Below are 22,100 nucleotides of genomic sequence, written 5' to 3'. Positions count from 1 at the left end.
TAGAAATTTTTTTAGGTAGAAGCCAAAAGCAGGCAGGTTTCGCCGATGCTGTGCGTGTGTGCATGGGGTGTGTAGAGAACCTCACTCGCCACTGGTGGGTGGAACACCCTGGACTTTTCACCTCTGCCGTTTGTCCTGTTGAATCACTTCCTCATCTTGGTCTCTCTGCTGCATAATCCTGAGCCACTGAGATGGCTGGTTGTGGTAGATACGTGGTTATGTAGCTGCCTCCTTGCCAACGTCCTTGCATCCTTGCAAATGTGGAATGTTTTATTTCCTTCAAAGAGTATTTGTGTTATTGTTGATACAAAACTTGATGGAGAAGCTTTTTTTTTTTCTGGAGATAGAGTTTCACTCTTGTTACCCAAGCTGGAGTGTAGTGGCACAATCTTGGCCCACTGCAACCTCCGCCTCCCGGGTTCAAGTGCTTCTCCCGCCTCAGCCTCCTGAGTAGCTGGGATTACAGGCGCATGCCACCACACCCAGCTAATTTTTTGTATCTTTAGTAGAGACAGGGTTTCATCATGTTGGTCAGGCTGGTCTCAAACTCCTGACCTCATGATCTGCTCGCCTCGGCCTCCCCAAGTGCTGGGATTACAGGTGTGAGCCACCGTACCTGGCCTAGATTTTTTTTAACCATTTTGTGTGGTGCATCTTTGAGAAACGGAGATTGCAGGACCTGTATTCTTTTTGCGTTTTGCTGATGTGACTTGATACAGTGAAAGAGCCAGAACATTGCAAGGGAGTGAACAGGGACTGTGTCCATTACAGACTTTCAGGTATCAGGTATCTCAGGTGAGTGATCTGGCTGTTGTTGGATTAAAGTCAGTTTATGTTTGAATCTTGCAACAGATGTTTGTGGTGTAGCATTTCCTTGAGAATCGGATAACGTGTGGTTTTAGATACCAGGCATGAGGCCTACAATGTGATCATCCTCTCTTGATGAGAATCTAAGTTTCAAATCTGTATTTTTACCCAAACCTAGAGAGGCAGTAGGGACATAGATATATCAGTCCTTATCTGAGCCACGGGACACAGGCAGATTATTTAACTTCTCTGAGCCTCAGCTCTGTAATATAACAAGGGAGTTAATGTCCCCCCAGCCCTGCCCGCCACAGAGGCACTGGGGGAATGAGCTGGATGATGGGGTCAGACATGTGGTGCTTAGTTTTAGTGCCTAGTCGGCATTAGCTGCTCTGCTTGCTCTTCTTCCTGTGGGCGACAGAGGTCACATCTGTACCCCGCATTGATTCCATACACCCTGAAAATGAGGGTCCTCTCCAGTTAAGTTTCCATGGAGAGTTACTCGAGGTGAAGGAGCTCTTCCTGGGCTAGCCTGAGGGTCCTGCTTGGTGAAGGAGACGTCGTGAATCCCGCATGGCGAGGTCAGCTCCTGCTGTGCAGTTGACACCTGCTCTTTCGGCTGCTTCATCTCACACTGACGATACCAGCACCCTGTAATGCTGTCGTATCGGTCAGTTCTGAACAAAGTGTGTGTCATTTCTTCCAAGCACCAGGGTACCTTATAAAAGCAGGGCATTTGGTTGTTCTGGAGCTAGGCGATTCTAAAAAATGAACACTATCAACGTGGAACCCTTCAGTATGAATGTTCTGCCTGCACTGTAGCCCCCTCCAGCCTTGGCACTGTTGAAAAGGAAATTTACATCCCCTATCCCCAGGCTTTTTTCAAAATGAGGGTGGATGACCTGTGTGATGGCGAAATGTCAGCTACTTCCATTCCTCCTCAGCTGAAATTACTTTCTTGGCTCTGTGCTCCTATAGCATTTGGCTCTATTTTAAAACATTTCATCCCACTTCATAGTATACTCAGGCATTTACATATATTTTTCTGATGAATTACTTCTTACTCGTTTTGGTTTTTCCCACCGTAATGTGTTGCTTATGGTGAACCAGTGAATATTTCATGAATCAGCAAGTCAAACAAGTACTCCCAGCTCTGTGCCTGCTTAAATAAGCTAATATTTTAAGTCAGATGAAAAGGAATACACTGTTTCTAGCTTTGTCTCAGAACCGCACACCATCTGCAGATAAACCTGTTGAAGGGGAAACCAAGGACACCCTCTAGTGGCCTGTGAATTCCAAGATGGATCTTGGGGGTGTCAGGAACGTATAACTAGGGGAGGTGGAGCAGGAAAGACAGGCTTATATTTGCTCACAGGAGCCAAACTGTTTCTCCCTGTCCTTCAGAAGTACAAGGAAAGCCCCTCCTCTGAACACCAAATGTATCATTATGTTAATTGTTTTTCAGCAAAAGCCTGTCATTAAAAAAAAGAGGGAGGGCTGGGTACAGTGGCTCATGCCTGTAATCCCAGCACTTTGGGAGGCTGAGGTGGGTGGATCATGAGGTCAGGAGATCGAGACCATCCTGGCTAACACGGTGAAACCCTGTCTGAAGGATCACATTAGCAAAGCAAACCTCCTTCACAAAACCAGGGGGCATGTGTGGAGTTAAACAGATCTGTGCCCATGTTGTGTAGGAACTGCCTTCGGGGCCTCCAAGCCCTAGGCAGCTGAGTAAATACATTGAAAAACAAGAAAGTCCACTTTCTCTCTACCCGCTTCCTGCAGAGGTCACAGCAATGATTGTCCCACAGTGATTATTGAAAAGTGCGTGAAACTGGACAACTGTCCAGTCTAACTGCCTGTCAGAAGAGGCATTTACATCATTAAATGGGCTGTCCACCATGACACTCACCAGGCCGGGAATGGAGCATCTCCCTGGGTGTCATACTGTGCTAGAGGCCCTGAGAGGAGAACCTCCGGGAATAAAATGGGTCTTCCCTCGTTGGCCCACCAGCTGCCTGAGGAAACAAAATCCGGTTTCCCTCTCTGGACTTCAGTGTACAGTAAATCCTCAGTGTTCAGAAACTCAAAGGTTTCTGGAAACCTGTGACTTCAAGCAGAATGCTGTATAGGAAACCAGTGTCACCCTGCGCCAATTGATGCAAAGCAGAGTTCAGTTCCTGCCACATATTTCTGATCATGAAAACATCACCAAACTTCTGAATAAAGACCCAGAACACTTCTGATATTAAACATTGAAATAAATATGAGCTATGCGTACATTTAGGAAAGATTCTGGCTACTGAGTGGGATACAGAAAGATGCATAAAAACAAGTAAGATAACGATTCACCCACTTATTCCAGTTGAGTGTCACAGGTGGCCGGAGCGTGTACTGGCAGCTGAGGTCCAGGGTGAGAACAAGCCCTGAACAGGACCCCATCCCACTGTGGGATGCGGTCATACCCACATCCACACTCACTCGCAGTGGGGCCTTGGAGACACAGCAGTTAGCCCAGCGCGCACAGCTTCAGGATGTCGGGGAGACCTGAGTGCCCAGAGAAAACCCAGGTAGACTCCACACAGTGACCCTGCCTGGGAATTGATTTTTTTCTTAACGTTATAACAAAATGATGTTATTCGAGGGCCCTGTTGTGCCTGCAGGTGGAGATGAAAACTCATGGCACTGTTGAGGGAATCCACTGAGACCACGTATCTCACACAGAAGTCACCCAGCACCGTAGTGAAGTGAGCTCAGTGCATGGGTTGGCGCTGTGTGGACGGAGAGCATGTGCTGGGGGAAGTTGAGGCACGCGCCTTAACCAAGGCCCTGTAGAGTGGGCAGAACTGGAGCTGGAGCAGGAGGGAGGCAGTGTGTTGGAAAGCGCCAGGGCACAAGTTCACTAGGTGCCCCTGGAAGTCCTTCTTGGGCTGTGCAGCACGCTGCCTGCTCAGGTGGAACGGGCACCATGGGACATGATTTCCTCTCCAGCTGCACCAGCCAGCCTCATACTGTGGCGTGTCCAGGAGCCACATGCACCCAAGGGCAAGCAGATTATGAGGCCTGGCAAACGCTGGCAAGAGACCTCTTGCCTGCTTGGTTCTGTCTGGGTGCTGTGGGGGTAATGGCTTCTCATCTTAGGCTGGCCCATCTTCAAGGGACCCCAGGGTAGACAGGATCCACTCGCTGCCTCCAGTTGCATGTCCAGGGGGCTCAGACTCCCCTTCTGGGGGGCCAGTTGTTCCATGGGGATTTAGGGCAGGTACAGAAAAGTCAACAACTGCTCCAGGAGCCATGGCCCCTTGCTGTAGTCAGCTGAGTGACAGAGAGGCGATCCGGAGGGAACCATGCGGGGACTGCAGCTCGAAGGGGAGCAGCCACATGCGTCCTCAGATTGTAGGCAGTGCTGTGTTACAAAGGAATGCAACTGATCTGCCCCTGCCTGGCTCTTGCCTGATTCTCAAGATTCAAGGAGTCCCTGGGCAGTGACCCTCAACCTTCAGAACTGGGAATGTAAAATGCATATACTCTGTGATCAGTGAGCTGCTGTTTCTCTTGCTGTCCCTCTTGTAAGTTCACTGGGTCTTTCCAAGGCCCAAGACCCCCTGTATGTGCTGTAGGTGTGTTGACGCACCTATGTCTCGTGGTGCTACTGTGAGGATGTATTGTGTGCATTTTCACAAGTCAAACTTATAAGTCTAGAGAGATGAAATACTTGATCAAGTTCAAAGCAGCAGTGTGTGGTGGGAGTGGGATTTGAACTCAGGCTTCTTTGGCCCCCTTTTGTTCCTGCTTCTCTAGGCTCTTTGGATGGGGTGGAGGCTGAGCATGTTGCCACATAAAGGACATAAAGTAGAATACAAAAAGAGGACTGACATTTCATTTTGGTTCATCTGATAGTGCCTTTCATACTAGGCATGGTGCCTACAAAAGAGAGGTCGTAGTCCATGTCCCAGGGAGCTTATGGGCTTGTAGCTTATGGGTCTGTCTGGCAGTCAGGCAGGCAGGCCTTCATGGAGAGGATGTTGGGACAGAGGTTGGCCAGGGCTGCCTGGAGGGTGGGGGCAGGGTGGCCAGCCTTCTTGGAGGACGAGGCGCAGGGCATGCCTAGTGGAGGGACCTGGGTAAGAAGGGCGTGGAGGTGATGAGGGTGACAGTGAGGTCAGATCACAGAACTTAGGAGTGAGAGGAGGGAGACAAGATAGAGGGTGGTGGGCCAAGAGAACATGGGGGAGTTTTCCCCCTGGCCAGCTCCCATGAGGTCTCAGTGAAGACCTGTGCAGCCGTTGAACCACATGTTGGCCACTCGTGCTTTGCGTTTCGAGGCCAGCGCTGCTCACCAGGGAGGTGGCGCAGGAACCATTAACGTGGCCTTAGACGAAGGAATGCTGGATGGCGGGTAGAGGCCCTTCATAATTTGCAAGGCAATTATGTTTGGTTTCAGGAATGCAAGAAAGGACTACATCACAGCCAAGTACATTGAGAGGAGATACGCAAGGAAGAAGCACGCGGATAACGCGGCGAAGCTTCACAGCCTTTGTGAGGCCGTCAAAACGAGAGATATTTTTGGATTGCTCCAAGCTTATGCTGACGGTGTGGATCTTACGGAAAAAATCCCACTGGCCAACGGACATGTAAGAGTGTGGGTTGCTACTTTAAAAAAAAAAAAAAAGGCCGGGCACAGTGGCTCATGTCTGGGATCCAGCACTTTACTTTAGGAGGCCAAGGCGGGAGGATCCTTTGAGCTCAGGAGTTTGAGACCAGCCTGGGCAACATAGGGAGGCTCCATCTCTACCAAAAAAAAAAAAAGTAAAATTGGCCAGGCATAGTGGTGTACATTTGTAGTCCCAGCTACTCAGGAGGCTGGGTTGAGAGGATCACTCGAGCCTGGAAATTTGAAACTGCAGTGAGCCATGATTGTGCCACTGGACTCCAGGGTAGATGACAGAGTGAAACCTTGTCTCAAAAAAAAAAAAAAAAACAAAAGAGGAAAACTGGGGCACCGTGGCAGATCAGTGGAATCAGCAATACTGACCAAAGCTGGGTAATTCTCCAGAGGAAGACAGCATGGATAGAAGTACTGCTTTAGAAAAAACTAGGGGTTTTTCTTTTCAGTAGACAAATAATTTTATCTATATTTAGGGGGTATGGTGTGATGTTTTTGATCCATGTTTACATCATGGAATGATTAAATCAAGCTAGCTAACATATCCATTACCTCACATACTCATCCATTTTTAATGGAGAGCACATTTCAGATTGACTCAGTTTTGAAATAGACACTATGTAATTCTTACCTGGAGTCACCAGGCTGTGCATTCGGTCTCCAGGACTTATTCTGCTTGTCTAAAACTTTGTACCGACCTCGTGGTTTATTCTTACACCAAAAATGTCATGCCAGCTCTGGAAAGAACGCCCATCCCCAGGTGGAGGAGAAGACATCTCAGAAGCTAGGCAGCCTGAGGGGGACCCGTCACCTGTGAGCAGGTTTAACCTGAGCTTCATGCTAATGAGAGAAGCTCTCTGAGGGGGCGGTTCCCTGGAACCCACACCCCACCGCGCTCCCCCTCAGAGGGAATGGAGTAGGAGCCAGACCCCTCCTTTCCTGGGGGAGCTCTCTTGAGAGGGTGGGCATCCAGCTGGAGTGGGTTTGCAGTAACATACCAGCACCCAAGTAGGGTGGCATGTGTCTGGATTCTGGTCCACAAATGCCCTGTAGATGCACATTTGGTCGCCTGGAACCTCAGGACCTCAGGACTGGGCTGGCTGCTTATCATCAACGATGCTTCACAGCTGCAGCATCTTTCTCCCGGTGACAGGCACGTCCATGCGGGCTCTGGGCTGGTCCCGCTCTCTCCCCAGCCCCAGGAAGAACTCATGCCCACCCATGCAGTATGGAGAGTGCCCAGCACTGAGCTGTGCTGCAGCCAGAGGGCCGAATAGGTGGGGCAGGAGGCCTGGGAGGCACCTCCCCTTGCCCTCACCTCCTGTCCTCTGGGTCTGTCCTCCTCTGGTTCTCTCGCCCACCCACCTGCTGAAACAATCCTTGTTCATCTCTTCTCCCCCCTCGCCAGGTGTACTTTCAGAAAAGGTAGTGGAGTTGGGGAATCCCCAGTATGAGTTGGAGACAGCACAGTTATCAGCATTCGTAGCCTTGTGTGCAAGTGTAGAATGCAAAACTTTAAGCCTGCTTAAGAAACATGTTTCTACTCAAGGAGCAGGTAAAGGGATTGGATTGTAGGTGGTCTGGGGGACCTTCCTGGATCCTTGGAACAAGATTCTTGCTTGCAGGCAGGGATCTGCCTTGTGGTGCTGATGCAGGGATGGGGACAGGTCAATTGAGAGGACTTAGAAATGAAACCCCTGAACTTCCCATTTATTTCCCATGGAGTCAGGAGAAACAGGACCAATCTCCAAATTGCACATTCCCAAGGGCAAAGAGCTTGTGTAGAGATTAAAGAGACTCTGTCTAAGAGATAAGTTTCTCGAAGGGAAGGATAAAAGACTTTTGGAAGAGTTATACCCTGTTTCACCGGTGGTGGACACAGAATTGAATGCTCCCGTTAGAATTCTGGAATGCCTTTGTTTGATTTTTCAGGAGCCAGATGAAACTGCCCTTCACCTTGCAGTCAGATCCGTGGATCGAACCTCTCTTCACATTGTAGACTTTTTAGTTCAGAACAGGTAGGTGTTCGGAAATTAAGGGAGGCACTCGTTTTCTCCTTGGTATTTCTGGGGAAGGCATCAGAAGCAGCTTCATCGCTTCTGATGTGTTGTCAAGAGAACCTTCCCAGGTCTAAACATGAATGATAGACAGAAAAAGTACGCCAGGTGTGAGGTACTCCATGGCAGTCCTTTAAAAAAGCTGTAGAAACTCTTTTGTGGTGATTGCAGGGTCCAACTTCTAGTGTCTGATACTGAGGGAGACACCAAGTAGATATGGCTACTGAACTTGGGGACCCCATGACCACCCTCTGTGCACAGGGGCAGTCCTCACCTCATCGTGTGAGCCAGGTCATCACACTGTCCAAGCAGAGTGTCCTGAGCAGTAGGGAGATAGCAGGCAAGGAGGGGATCCACACATTAGCCATGATCTGAACCAGAGATTAGAAACCAGAGCACTGGATTATGGGTGTTTTGTTTGGGTTGAGAAGCTGTTTTTATGCTTTGATTAGAAATGACCTTTAGAGATGTGCACAGGTGGTTTACCACAGATCCGGGAGTCCGTGTGATTGGTGCATATTGCTTCAGTCCTGTGTTACCTGCCTGGCAGCTGAAGGCTGGACTTCAAGACCCCTCAACGTGTATTTTCACTCCCTGATCATGGTTTGAGCCATGTGTGTACTGGAGGAGGAGGGGCTATTAAAAGCCCCAGAAATTTGTTCTGAAGGAAATGGAAAATTCCAAAATGCAAAAGCCATGTGATAGTTTGCATTTTGTGTCCCCTGCTTTTTCTTCCCATTTCTGAGCAGAGGAGTCAAGAAATGGCCAGAAAGTAGGGGAGTGTGGGGCAGTCAGCCCCAAGACCTGCAGCTTCTTCCTGAGGAGCCTGAGTTCACTGGATTCGTGGTGGAAGCTGCCCTGATGCCCTCTGTCTGAGTGCCAGCCTGGCTCCTAGAACGCAGCAGGGGTTCCATAAACATTTGGTTGATAGCTGCGTGATGCCTCTCCCTCCATGCACATTTTCAGGGGGCAGGAGAAGGAAAGTCCCAGTTTCTTTTTTTCAGAGTGGAAGGAGGACAAAAGTAGGGGAGAATTCTGAAAATGAAGCTCCCCCCTATGCCCCCAATTTGGTGAAAAAGAAGCTCCTTTTTTTATATTGAAAACATAACTGGCTTCCTTCTGATGGAAGCAGCAGGTGCCACTTCCTGAGGTCGCCCTTCTGTCCCCACTTTGTGCAGGGGCACAAAGCTCCCTGCCCCTCCTCAGAATGTGACAGTGGCCATGCTTGCTAGGGTGGAGGGCCTGTGCCATGTCTGCCAAGCCTGAGCACCTTTTTTGGATGACCTGGTCTTGTGATATGTTGGAAGAACTTTTGAAAAGCTCAAGATTCCCCTTGAGCCTGTTTTCAGAGGTATTTCCAGGGCAAACAGGCTGAGGAGCCTGGGGAAAGTGACGTTGGGCAAGTCACTAGGCTTTGGGAAAGTGACTTTTCCCTTTCCTGGAAGGAATATCAAATAATGATAGAGAAAAGCTCAGCCCCTATCCTCCCATAGGACAGGATGGGTGAGTCACATAGGCATCCAGAGGCCCTGCGTCCAGCACAGCTGGCCAGCCTAGCACGGCAACCTCTGGGCACAGCCGAGGGGACATGAGAAGGATGCTGGGCTCCGGGTTCACCCAGGTGGTGCACTGCCTCTGCTTTGGCCCCACATGCTCAGCAGCAGCAGGGATGAGGGATGCCCCCTTCCCCTTTTGACCTTTTCTGCCATCATCGTGTTATTTCCTTGATGACCTTCTGCTAAGGCTTCTCCACACAGGCAGGGACGGTGCCAGGTCCCACCACCTTGGGAATGATTTAGGGAAACTGTTCACTCAGGGACTGTCTGCCTCTCCTGTGCACGTGCCCCAGGCTCCCTGCTGGGCAGTCCTGATCCTCTGGCCTGTGACACACTATGCTTTCTCTCTGTTCCTGTGCTCGGGCAGTGGGAACCTGGATAAACAGACAGGGAAAGGCAGCACGGCCCTGCACTACTGCTGCCTGACCGACAATGCCGAGTGCCTCAAGTTGCTCCTGCGAGGGAAGGCCTCCATCGAGATAGGTGAGTGGGCCCGGGCCCCGGGGTGGGCTCAGCTGCACCCTGGCCTCTGCCTCCTCTCTGCCACCCAAGCCCTGCTCTTGGAAACAGGGCTAACCCTGTGGGCTCTTGTTAGTGCCAAGGAGAAAGAGAACCTACCACTAACGAGAAAGGGCCTCTCCCTGCCTGTTCCACGAGGCTGCATTCACCATCTGTTACTTAGACTTTGGGAGCATTTATAGGCATTTTACAGATCATAAGATAAGCAAAGGGTGGGTCTTGCAGCTCTCACGAATGCCAGGTGAATTTGGACAAGGTTGGGGAATTTTGACCTGTTTACACACCCTGAGCCTATTCACCCCCACCTGAGGCCACACTTGGCCCCTTTCTTGGCTCTGGGTTTGATGGATTATAGGGAGAGATGCTGTTTACTGCTCTGTCCTTTCATTTGCACCACTGCTTCCTCCATGAAGGGCCCTGGTTGTTACTTGGCCCCAGTCCCTCCCTCTGTGGAGGACCCCGGCATGCCAACAGCCAAGGCACAGTTGTGCCTTGAGAGCATCCAGTTGTTACCCCTCAGGAGGAAGTATTTTTGAAGATTAAAGAGGAAAGAATAGAAAAAAGACACACATCTGCCTGAGAGCCGTGCTTATCATTAGAAAACTAATAATCAGACCTCGTTGACTGAGGCTTATTTAGAAAAAGTGTAGACCGGGTGCAGTGGCTCACACCTGTAATCCCAGCACTTTGTGAGTCCGAGGCGGGTGGATCATGAAGTCAAGAGATCAAGACCATCTGGCCAACATGGTGAAACCCTGTCTCTACTAAAAATACAAAAATTGGCTGGGCATGGTGTCATGCGCCTATTGGCCCAGCTACTTGGGAGGCTGAGGCAGGAGAATTGCTTGAACCTGGGAGGTGGAGGTTGCAGTGAGCTGAGATTGCGCCATTGCACTCCAGCCTGGTGACAGAGCCAGACTCTCTCAAAAAAAAAAAAAAGTATATACTTTCAAGGTTATAGACTGCTTGAGAGAAGGTGTAAAACTTTATTATATTCCAGTGCATGGAACTAGGTTAGCAGTGCTTTTCGTTAGAGGTTTATGATGAATCGCTTTATTCAATGACTTACAGTTTGGATGTGGATTTTAATTAGGTGGCTTCCTCAACAGTTTCAGTGTTTGTTTTTGGGTTTGTTTGTTTGTTTTTTCTTTTTGAGACAGAGTCTTGCTCTGTCACCAAGGCTAGAGTGCAGTGGCGCGATCTCGGCTCACTGCACCCACAGGCTCCAGAGTAGCTGAAACCACAGACGCACCACCACACCTGGCTAATCTTTATATTTTTAGTAGAGATGGGGTTTCACCATGTTGGCCAGAATGGTCTCCAACTCCTGACCTCAAATGATCCACCCACCTCTGCCTCCCAAAGTGCTGGGATTACAGACATGAGCCACTGTGCCTGGCCAGTTTTAGTTTTTTGATTAGTTCAAACTTTGTCTTTTAAAGTTTTACCTTCTGTATTTAGCTGCAGTTCTATACAATTACAAGATACATTCAGCCTCAACTAGGTCAAACTCACTGTGGATTTCATTAACCAGGCCCAATGTAATTTAGTGCTGCCTTTCTGTTCCTTTTAAAAAGATGTCCTGGATGTCATACCTTTGCTGGGTTTTGCCTTAACGCCTCCTTTGCTCACCCTTGACTTTTAGCAAACGAGTCAGGAGAGACTCCGCTGGACATTGCCAAGCGCCTCAAGCACGAGCACTGTGAGGAGCTGGTGAGTCTCCCGCCACAAGGACGGGGTGGGGCACCTGTCACGGGACAGGGAGCCAAGCCCGTCCTCCTTGGGCAGGGTTTGCTGTGAACCAGTGTCCTGAGCAGAGCTCAGCGTTTCTGGTGGGATGAGCCCAGAATCAGCCTGCCTTGGAGAAAGCATGCTAGGGAGTATATAGGGAAACCTAGGGGGACCCACCCCCTCGTAGTGAGACTTGGGGTGTGAGTCAGTGTTTGCTGGTTGGCCGTGTTGGTAACATCACTGATGTGGTGGGACAACTGGAGCAGAGGCCCAAGGCCGCCACAAGGGCCTGTTCTCTGGCCTCCATAAGCTGTTTACTTTGCCGGACATCAAGGCCAACCTCCTTTCTTTGTTCCTCAGCCCCAGATCGTGTGGGTTGCTCGACACTATCTTTTCCTGTTCAGTGTAGACCGTGTAGACAGTAGAAAGAGCCCACCAGGCCAGGCAGCACTGGCCTTGCCGTGGGCTCCCCCACTTGGCTTTGGAAGGAAACTCTCCTAGGCTGTTTCCTTATTTCTAAAGTGCGGTCAGTTACACCAGTACATACAGTCGTGAGAATTATTATCAAATGCTGTAATGCAGTTGGCACATGCACTCAGTAAATAGAACTATTAAGGCTGAGCACAGTGACTCATGCCTGTAATCCCAAAGCTTTGGGAGGCTGAGGCAGGGGATGATGGCTGCTTGAGGCCAGGAATTCGAGACCAGCCCTGCAACATAGTGAGACTATCTTTGCAGATGGGTAAAAAAATTAGCAAGGCATGGTGGAGCATGCCTGTAGCCCCAGTTACCCAGGAGGCTAAGGTAGGAGGATCACTTTGAGACCAGGAGTTCAAAGCTACAGTGAGCCATAATGGCGCCACTGCACTCCTGCCTGGGCAACAGACCAAAACGCCATCTCCACAAAAAAGTTTCAAATTAGCTGGGTGTGGTGGCGTGCACCTGTAGTCCCAGCTGCTTGGGAAGCTGAGGTGGGAGAATCGACTTGAGCTCAGGAGTTCAGGGCTACAGTGAGCCATGATTATGCCAATGTGTACCAGGCTGGGGGAGAAAAAAAAAGAACTATTAATAATAAATGCTATATAAGTGTAAGATAAGTAACAGGTCCTCTTTCTAAGCACTGTACATCCACTAGCTCATTTAATTTGTTTTTTTTGTTGTTGTTGTTGTTGTTTTTGAAATGGAGTCTTACTCTGTCGCCCAGGCTGGAGTGCAGTGACGTGATCTCGGTTCACTGCAACCTCCGCCTCCCAGGTTAAGCAATTCTTCTGCTTCAACCTCCCGAGTAACTGGGATTACAGGTAACTGCCACCACGCCCAGCTAATTTTTGTATTTTTAATAGATACGGGGTTTCACCATGTTGGTCAGGCTGGTCTTGAACTCCTGATCTTAAGCAGTCCACCTGCCTTGGCCTCCCGAAGTGCTGGGATTATAGGCGTGAGCCACTGCACCTGACCTAGCTCATTTAATCTTCATAACTACCTTACAAATTAGTTTCTGCCGTTGTCCTCATTTTGCAGATAAGGAAACAGGCACAGAAAAGTTAAGTGACTTGCCCAGGGTCATGTAGCTACTATCTGGTTATGAGGGAAATTAAGCCTGAGGTTCTAAGACACCCATAGTGTGTAATGAATTAACTTCTCTTCTGCACATGTAGAATGGAACTAGCTACCTACCTTCCTTGAGAGAACTGAGAAAATAGCCACTCAGATCATTTTCTACAGCATTTAATTCTCTCATCCTGCTTGAAAAGGCTGGGTTTACAGTGAATGAGCACATTCGTTCTCCTGGGGTTGAGCTTTCTCCCGTATGGAATGTGGATACTTGCAGGCTGATCAGCGTCCTTTAGATCTCAAATATCCTTTGCCTGTTGTTTTGGGGAAGGCTCTCTAGCCCTGTTTTTTCTCTGTGCTTACACTGTTGTCACAACGAGCAATACAGAAGCAGACTGCTGTGACCAAAGGTGTGGGGCTCCCCCCACTCCTATACCAAGTGTAGTCATTTGACAGGTTTGTCTTGCCTGCTGCATAAACCCAATTCACAAGACAGTGTTATTGCAATAGAGAAAGAGTTTAATTATGGCAAGCTGGCTGAGCAGTGGAAGGATAGGAGTTATTACTCAACTGTGTCCCTGCAAAGGCTCAGAGGTGAGGGTTTTTCAGGGATAGTTGGATGGGCAAGGGGGCTAGGAAATGGGTGCTGCTGATTGGTTGGGAGTGAAATCATACAAGTGTGAGAAACAGCCCTTGGCCACTGCATATCATCTCAGTGGGGGCCACGGGACTGGTTGAGTCATGCATGAGTCAGGTTCGGTGGAGTCAGTTGGTCACCAGGATGCAAGTCTGAAAAAATATCTCAAAAGGTCAATCTTAGGATATGTTATCTATAGGATCAGTTGGGGAAGTCACAAATATCGTGGCCTCAGGCGCAGTAAACAATTTTTTTTTTACAAGACTGAGTGTCTCTCTGTTGCCCAGGTTGGAGTGCAATGGCGTGCTCATAGACAGCCTCAAACTCCTGAGCTTAAGCCATCCTCTCACCTCAGCCTCCTGAGTAGCTGAGATTACTGATGCATGCCACCACGCCTGGCTAAATAAGTTTTTAAATTTTTTGTAGTGGTGGGGTCACGCTATGTTGCCTAGGCTGCTCTCAAACTCCTGGCTCAAGCAGTCCTCCTGCCTTGGCCTCCCAAAATGCTGGGATTACAGGTGTGAGCCACTCCACTGGATGGTAAACAATTACATTAGTAGAGAGGCAAGCTGCACCTACATTTCAGCAGAATTCAGACCCCTCCCATAATCCTCATCTTGAGGCCTTTCATTAGTCTTCCAAAGGCACTTTCAAGCTGCCTAACAAGAACAGAGTTTTCTTGTTTCCACACGCACACATATGTTTATTGCGGCACTCTTCACAATCGCAAAGACTTGAAACCAATCCAGATGTCCATCAGTGATAGACTGGTTTAAGAAAATGTGGCACATACACACCATGCAATACTATGCAGCCATACAAAGGGATGAGTTCATGTCCTTTGTAGGGACATGGATGCAGCTGGAAACCATCATTCTGAGCAAATTATCGCAAGGACAGAAAACCAAACACCGCATGTTCTCACTCATAGGTGAGAATTGAACAGTGAGAACACTTGGACACAGGGTGGGGAACATCACACAGTGGGGCCTGTCGTGGGGTGGGGGAATGGGGAAGGGATAGCATTAGGAGATATACCTAATGTAAATGACAGTTAATGGGTGCAGCATAGGAATATGGCACATGGATACATATGTAACAAACCTGCACGTTGTGCACATGTACCCTAGAACTTAAAGTATAATAAAAAAATTGAGTCAGTTTTAGGGAGGGACTATTACCATCCTTGTTTCAAACTTACACCACAAACTAAATTCTTCCCATGGTTAGCTTGGTCTGTGCCCAGGAGTAAGGGAGGACAGCCAGCCTGTGAGGCCAGAAGCAAGATGGAGTCAGCCATGCTAAACTTTTATCACAACCATGTTCTTGAAAAGGCGGTTTCACAAGCAACAGACACCAGCTGGCTGTCCTCCAGTTCAATTAGACATTGTCTACCTGAGGTAGTGTCAGATCCCACAGACTGGGGGCTCAGTCCCCAAGACTGTCTCCCAACCCAGACACTAGTCGGAAATCAACCTCCAGAACTTCTGACCGACCGGCTTCAAGTGGGGGTTCCCACAGCCCCCTCTTTGGGTTCGAATAATTTGCTGGAGTGGCCCATAGAACTCAAGGAGACACTTGTGTTTACTGGTTTATTATAAAGCATACAGACAGAGAGGCACGTAGGGCGAGGTGTGGGGGAAGGGATGGGGAGGTTCCATGCCCTCCCCGGGCACCACCCTCCAGGACCCTCTGTGAAGCTCAAGAACCCAGTCCTCTTGGAGTTTTATGGAAGCTTCATGATGTCAGCATCTCTTCCCCCAGGGTATAGGGTGAGACCCTCTCTGGGGAGGGTCTTAAGACCCACAGTCAGAAAAGTGGTGGAAGATTAGAGTCCTGCCTTGGGGCAGGAGAAGTTCAGAGAGATTCTGTCTCCTGAGGCCTGACACCCCACGTTATAACCAAAGACTGCAGCAAGAGCTTTGAGAGTTACAAGCCAGGAACTGTGGCTGAAAAGTAATACAGTTTACAAAGCCTTTGCTGGGACATACCAGCTTTGAGTTTCAAGGTTACCCTGTGAATTAGGCAGAGGGGCGGGGGCTTCACCTGAGACCCAGAGATTTCTATGAATTTGCCTTGGACTAGAAGGCAGGCCTCCTGTTTGCACACCTCAGTGGGCCCAGGTGCATGGCCGAGTGTATGAGCAGCAGCACTGACCATCCCTCTGTTCTCGCAGCTGACCCAAGCCTTATCTGGAAGATTTAATTCTCACGTTCATGTTGAATATGAATGGCGACTACTCCACGAAGACCTGGATGAAAGTGATGACGACATGGATGAGAAATTGCAGGTCTGTGCCAGGTTGCTAACCATTAAGAGTTTTGATCAGCTTCATCCAGAACAATGTGGGTCCTAACCTATAATTAAGGCAGAAAGCTGTTTTATAGAAATGAAAATGTAGCTTGCTTTTTGCTTTCATTAATCTCAATAGGCTCTTGGTTTTACCCTTCCCATTACCATCTCCCGTCTCCCAGCTCCTGCACCCATTAATTTAAAGGAATGGCTAATTATGTACTTACAGGCAGCCTTTTGCTACAAAGGAAAGGGGTGTGGGGGGGAGGGGGCGGGGGGGGTTGATTCCAGTGGGTTTAGAGGAAACTCCCTTGCGATGGAGTCACGTCATAAAGACCAGATTTCTCCCAGTCTAGGTGATCACATTCTCCTGGTTGATCTTAAAAAACATCAACTGAAATCATCAGACGACCTATAGAGCTCACTGGGTCCAACCCTTTCATTTATCAGTTTGGGATATTGAAGCCTCAAGAGAAAAGCTGACTTGGCCAAAGTGAAGCAGCTATTTAGAGGCAGCCTTGGGACTGCACAAAGGCTCTTGCCTCCTCCTCCAGCTCCCTTTTTACCATACTCACTGCTTCACACACGGGGGGTGATGCCCAGGAAGGTTGCTGCCTTCACGCAGGACTCGGAGCTGAGAGTCAGACTTAGGTTGTCTGACCCAAAGCCCTGACTCCTAGCTGTGACCCACTTCCATCTGTCCTTCAGCATGGTACTTCGAGGCGTGCCTGGAATGTGCTCTGTGCTGAATTAGTGGCAAATGCTACATTAAACACATTTTCATGGTTTGGCCTTTTTTTTTTTTTTTTAATTTTCTGTAATGCATTAATGTTCTGATGTGTATTGAGGATATCTAATTAGATAGATGGACGGATAGGTCAGTAGGTAACCAGAAGGCATTTCTGAAACCTGTTGGATTGTCTTTACTCATGGAGTTAACATCCATACTTACTGCTTCCTAGAATACAGAATAAGAAATTACTTCACTGAGTTAGGTACAAAACAGTGTCAAAGTGAGAAGAGTCAACTGATTTCATACTTAACCTGCCTTAAAAGTTGGAAGCAGTCTGCCCCAGTGTGCCTCTTCATCAAGCGATCGGACGCCACGTTCCCGTTTTATGAGCAATGATGAAGCAGATTGCATAGTCCAAGGAAAAGCACAAGAGCAGAGGCTAGTGTGGAGTCCTAAGACTCATCCACACTGCTCACCTGATTCTCAGCAGACAGCAGCAGGGACTGTTTATCCTTTCACCCGTGGGCTTTGCAATTTAGAAATATGTGTGAAGAACCACTGGGTGCTTAGTTCTGCACACCTGAGCTAGGTTTGAAGCGTTGGTTTGTCCCGAACCTAGAATGGGTTGGTGGTCATGTGAGGGAGAGGCAGGGCTGCCGCCATTCACACTGAGCACCTGATAGGCACCTGGCATTGTGCTAGAAAAGCACTCGCCATATCCAGTGAACAGGTGAGAATGTGGTCAGCAAGGTGAGTCATTTGCTCACCATCATATGTAGTTTAATGAAGCTGGCATTTGAAATAGAAGTTAGATCTAAGTTACCTGAGTCATTATTCCATGCATTCACTTCCAAGAAAGCCCATGACCAGCTGGGCGCAGTGGCTCACGCCTGTGATCCCAGCACTTTGGGAGGCCGAGGCAGGCGGATCACGAGGTCAGGAGATTGAGACCATCCTGGCTAACATGGTGAAACCCTGTCTCTACTAAAAATACAAAAAAAAATTAGCCGGGCGTGGTAGGGGGGCGCCTGTAGTCCCAGCTGCTTGGGAGGCTGAGGCAGGAGAAGGGCATGAACCTGGGAGGCGGAGCTTGCAGTGAGCCGACATTGCGCCACTGCACTCCAGCCTGGGCCACAGAGCGAGACTCTCTTTAAAAAAAAAAAAAAAAGCACGTTACCTTCAGCGGGAGCAGGGGTGGCCAAATTGTTAAAGGGCCTGATAGTAAATATTTTAGGCTCTGTGGGCCTAAAGTGTCACAGTCCATGTTATAATTACTTAGCTCTGCCAGGGTGGCTCAAAAGCAGCCTTAGACAGTATCTAAATGACAGGACATGGCTATGTTCTAATAAAATTTTACCGACAAAAAACAGGTGGCAGCCCATAGGCCACTGTTTGTTAACCCTGATTTGGAGGAATCTCAGGAGCTCCTGTTCATATGGGAAGAAAACACTGATTTCTGCTGAATGAGCCATATAGCTGTTGGAGATTGAGTGCAGCAGGCTGGCCAGAGCTGGCTACCCTGTGGGGTAACATAAGAAGGCATGTTTAGGAAGGGGAACTTCAGGAAAAATGCTGACTTAGGTTGAGATAACTTCGGCTGATAAGATAAATAGCTTATATTTTAAATCCATCACAGAATGGAGAATTTTAACTTGTAATTCACAGCTTTTTTGGTGTGTGTGTGTATATACTAGTCTATTCTTACACTGCTATAAAGAAATACCTGAGACTGGGTAATTTAGAAAGAGGTTTAATTCACTCACACTTCCACATGGCTGGGAGGCCTCAGGAAACATACAGTCATGGCAGAAGGGGAAGCAGGCACCTCTTCACAGGGTGGCAGGAGAGAGAGCAAATGACAGCCTTATCAAACCGTTAGGTCTTGTGGGAGCTCACTATCACAAGAACAGCAGGGAGGAACCACTGCCATGATCTAGTCACCTTCTTCTCGTGACACATGAAGATTACAATTCAAGATGAGATTTGGGTGGGGACACAAAGCCAAATCATATCAATGTGTGTTTCCTTCACGAGACACAAGGAGGAGTGAGTTTTCACTCCTGCAGCTCTCATGCAACTTGTGGCTCCCAGGCAACAGTTGAGAGCTCAAATGGTACCAAGCCCAGCAGAGCTGGTGTCAGTGAGGTTTTCAGCCCTGTGTTGAATGTCATCACCAGGAGCAGTTCATTTCTGTCTCATGCCTCTACCCCGATGTTCTCCTGTAGCCCAGTCCCAACCGGCGAGAAGACCGGCCCATCAGCTTCTACCAGCTGGGCTCCAACCAGCTTCAGTCTAACGCTGTATCTTTGGCAAGAGATGCTGCAAACCTTGCCAAGGACAAGCAGAGGGCTTTCATGCCCAGCATCTTGCAGAATGAGACCTATGGAGCCATCCTGAGTGGCAGCCCACCTCCCGCCCAGCCGGCAGCCCCCAGCACCACCAGCGCCCCGCCTCTTCCTCCACGGAATGTTGGCAAAGGTATGATGCTGTCAGTCATCCCTGTGAATTTATAGAGGGTCTTGTTTTGTGGTTTGGGAAGTTTGCAGCTGCCCTGCCTCCAACTCGGTGACCTTTGGGCTCTTCTGTTTTGTAGTTATTTTCTGTTTGCTTTCTAAAGGGATTCCATCATTCTTATCAGGCCAGATGGTGGTAGAGTCTCTTGATTTGACTCTGATTCTGGGCAGAGTTGTGGCATCTGCCTGGCTTGGGTAACATGGGAAATCCCCCAGGGCAGCCTGAGGTGGCCACCTGAACTCCCAGGGCTGGGCCGGAAGACACACTCCTGCAGGTCTGCCCTCCGCGACCTTCTGTTTACCTTCCTCCACTCTCCCTCCCAGGCCTTCGTTCTTTCCTTTTTATTTCTCTTCTGCCTTCATCTGGTCCAGTTCATGGCCCCTGCGATTACTTCTTACCAGTGATCCCCATAAAATGAAGGATAAAATGCTACTGATTTGGGGAACAGTGCTCGGCCTAATTGTAAAATACAAAACCAGCCCTGTGGTCCTACCAGTGTCTTAGGGCAAAAAGCTTGCTCTTCTTACCTCAGCTATAACCTGGAGGGTTTGACTCAACAGGTGACACTTTCTGTTTCTGGAAATACCTAAACCAAAGCTCCCAAAAGTTAAGTAATTTGTCCTTCCTGAAGAGCAGCTGGCTACGGTGCTCCTTGAAGGCAGGTCTGGCGAGTGACCTGCTCAGCTCTGGGCTGAGCTCCAGTCGTCACCGTGGCCTTCAGAGGGTTTCCCACATGAAGGGGGCTGCTGAGGCTTTGATGGGAGGAGGGAGGCCCAGGAAGGACAAGAGTCTGCACAGAGCACGTATCCAGGCGCTGTGACCGCTGTGAGCCGCTGATGGAGTGGAGCCCACGCCCCTGAATACATCCCGAACTGTCCTTATGCGGTAGCTGCTAGCTGGGCAAGGTGGGTTGGTGCGTGAGGGTGGCTGAGGCCAGGAGACCTGGCCCAGGGCTGAGCAGACAGCTGCAACTTTGTGCTGCACATACACTCGCCTATGCGGCTGGGCCCGTCTTCCCTGCTGTCCTGGGTGTCTCTCAGACCCTCACATGGCTCTGTCCCTGTCACTCAGGGAGGCCCAGAGAAGTGACAGTGAACCTGTCCTGTGAGTCACTGAGTCATACCCCCAAGAACAAACCTGCTGAGAGCAGGCCTTTCCCCCAGGCAGGCCCAGAAGCCAGCTGCTTGCTGTCCCCACACACCCTACATCCCAGACCGCATCCATCCCTGGTTTGATGAGGATGTCCCTGAGCACGGAAGGCAGCTACAAGGTGAAGCCACACAGTCGCACCTCCTTCCTGTCAAACCCCGAGGATGGCTGGTCAGGGCCCAGGGTGGGTGCGGCTTGCTTCCCGCCTCTCCCAGATCCTGCGGGCAGGCATGAATTTTCTACAGCCCACAATCCAGATGACTTTGATCATCCTCCTTCTCAGCAGTGGCTTTTGCTGGCTGTGTATGTCATGTGAGGAAAGATTTGATTTTGTTCCACTGGGTCATGGAGGGGTAAACTCTTAATCTCCTGGTTTCTCGAAGTCTTGGAATTCGAGGGTTTTGATTTTTTCCCCTTTTACTTTTGCCATTCCTGTCCCTAGCTTCATTTCTTCCAGTGATGTAGGTCATACCCCTTACCTGCTGTCTCCCCCATTCTCTGTGTAGCTCACATATGGTCTTGGATGGAATTCTCACATGCAACTAAATAGCAAAGGGTTGACAGTGTCAGCCTTGCACTTGGGGCAGACCTGGCTCCCCATGGGAGGAGCTCGAAGGCTTCCTCTGGACCCAGTGGCCTGGCCCATTTCTAGGCCCAGCCTTTGCCCTACAGGCTGTGCACAGCCTCCAACATGGGGTCACACCTGGCACCTGGGCCCCGTGCACCTGAGCTTGCAGGTTTGTCAGGCAGAAGAAGGGCTTGTGACCTGGGAAGTGCCATCTCTTTTGTGGGTCACCTGAACCTGATTGGTGTCATCTGTGTCTGCTTCCAGCCAGAAATATGTTTGCGGGAGGGAGGGAGAGAGAGCCCCTCCTCTAGTGTCTGATTTGCACTCTGCCCTCCACCTGTGCCAGCTGGGCACATGGTACTCCTCTTCGCATGGTGGTGACTCCCACGGCCCATGGGAAGGACTCGGTGGGAGGGTGGAGAGGAGCAGAAGTTCCAGAAGCTCTAAGTGCAGTGTTCGCAAGAGAGCATTGTGGCTGTTTATTTCCTTCTTCAAATGATACTGATATTTGAGAAATAAACTCAGGAATTTTTAAATTTCATGGATTGAGAAAACCAGCTGAGAATAGTCCTTGAAGCGTCTTTGGTTTAGTGGGTATCAGTGTCTATCTTCCACGTGCCAGAGACAGGAGTAAAAGAGTTGAGGGTTCTAGGTAGAAGGGTCATACTGACCATTTCATAAGGGGGAAGATCAATAACGCAGTGTTCTGTTTCTGTTTTTGTTCTGTGTGTGCACGTGTATGTGTGCATGCATGCGTCTGTGTGCATGCGTGTGGGTTCAGTTCAGACAGCCTCCTCTGCTAACACCCTGTGGAAGACAAACTCTGTAAGTGTGGACGGTGGAAGCCGGCAGCGATCTTCGTCAGATCCGCCAGCTGTCCATCCACCGCTGCCCCCTCTTCGCGTGACATCTACCAGTACGTTTTTTTCCTTTTTCCTTTCTTGCCTGTGGGCTTTGTAGATCTGGATGGCGGGGGGTGCTCTATGGAGCCACACAGCCGCCGGCACAGACACATGCCAAGTGCCCCGTGTTGTATGGCCCCCTGTGGCTCCTGTGCAGGGCTCCCAGCTCCCCCAGCCTCCTCCATCACAGCTGCAAACCCCTGCCTGTCCCCACACTGCACCCCCAAGTAGCTTCCTCACTGCCTTCCTCTGTCTCCCAAAGCATTTCAGCAACATTTCCTCCTTTACCCAGTACCCCAGGGTTTCTTTTTCCTTGGGCTATTTGGTGATCTTCAATATTTTGGGACAGTCACTTGGATTAGAATCTGGCTTTTTGTTTTTCTTTTCTTTTCTTTTTTTTTTTTTTTTTTTTTTTTTT

The 22,100-nt window shown here is 49.4% G+C and overlaps 1 protein-coding gene across 1 annotated transcript in view; it reads left to right on the top strand.

Annotated features, from left to right (window-relative positions):
* The window catches only part of ASAP2 (ArfGAP with SH3 domain, ankyrin repeat and PH domain 2), a 175,623-nt gene that overhangs the window by 134,086 nt on the left and 19,437 nt on the right, over nt 1-22,100 (top strand). The window contains exons 17-23 of the mRNA XM_011965316.1: nt 5,249-5,438; nt 7,403-7,488; nt 9,451-9,566; nt 11,248-11,315; nt 15,701-15,814; nt 18,775-19,027; nt 21,562-21,696. Coding sequence (XP_011820706.1) covers nt 5,249-5,438; nt 7,403-7,488; nt 9,451-9,566; nt 11,248-11,315; nt 15,701-15,814; nt 18,775-19,027; nt 21,562-21,696 — 962 coding nt within the window. The remainder of the gene's footprint in view (nt 1-5,248; nt 5,439-7,402; nt 7,489-9,450; nt 9,567-11,247; nt 11,316-15,700; nt 15,815-18,774; nt 19,028-21,561; nt 21,697-22,100) is intronic.

Source organism: Mandrillus leucophaeus, unplaced genomic scaffold, assembly GCF_000951045.1.
Source record: "Mandrillus leucophaeus isolate KB7577 unplaced genomic scaffold, Mleu.le_1.0 Scaffold72, whole genome shotgun sequence".
Taxonomy (NCBI): Eukaryota; Metazoa; Chordata; class Mammalia; order Primates; family Cercopithecidae; genus Mandrillus; species Mandrillus leucophaeus.
The sequence above is the reverse complement of the archived record's forward strand: the minus strand, read 5'-3'. Positions and strand labels throughout refer to the sequence as shown.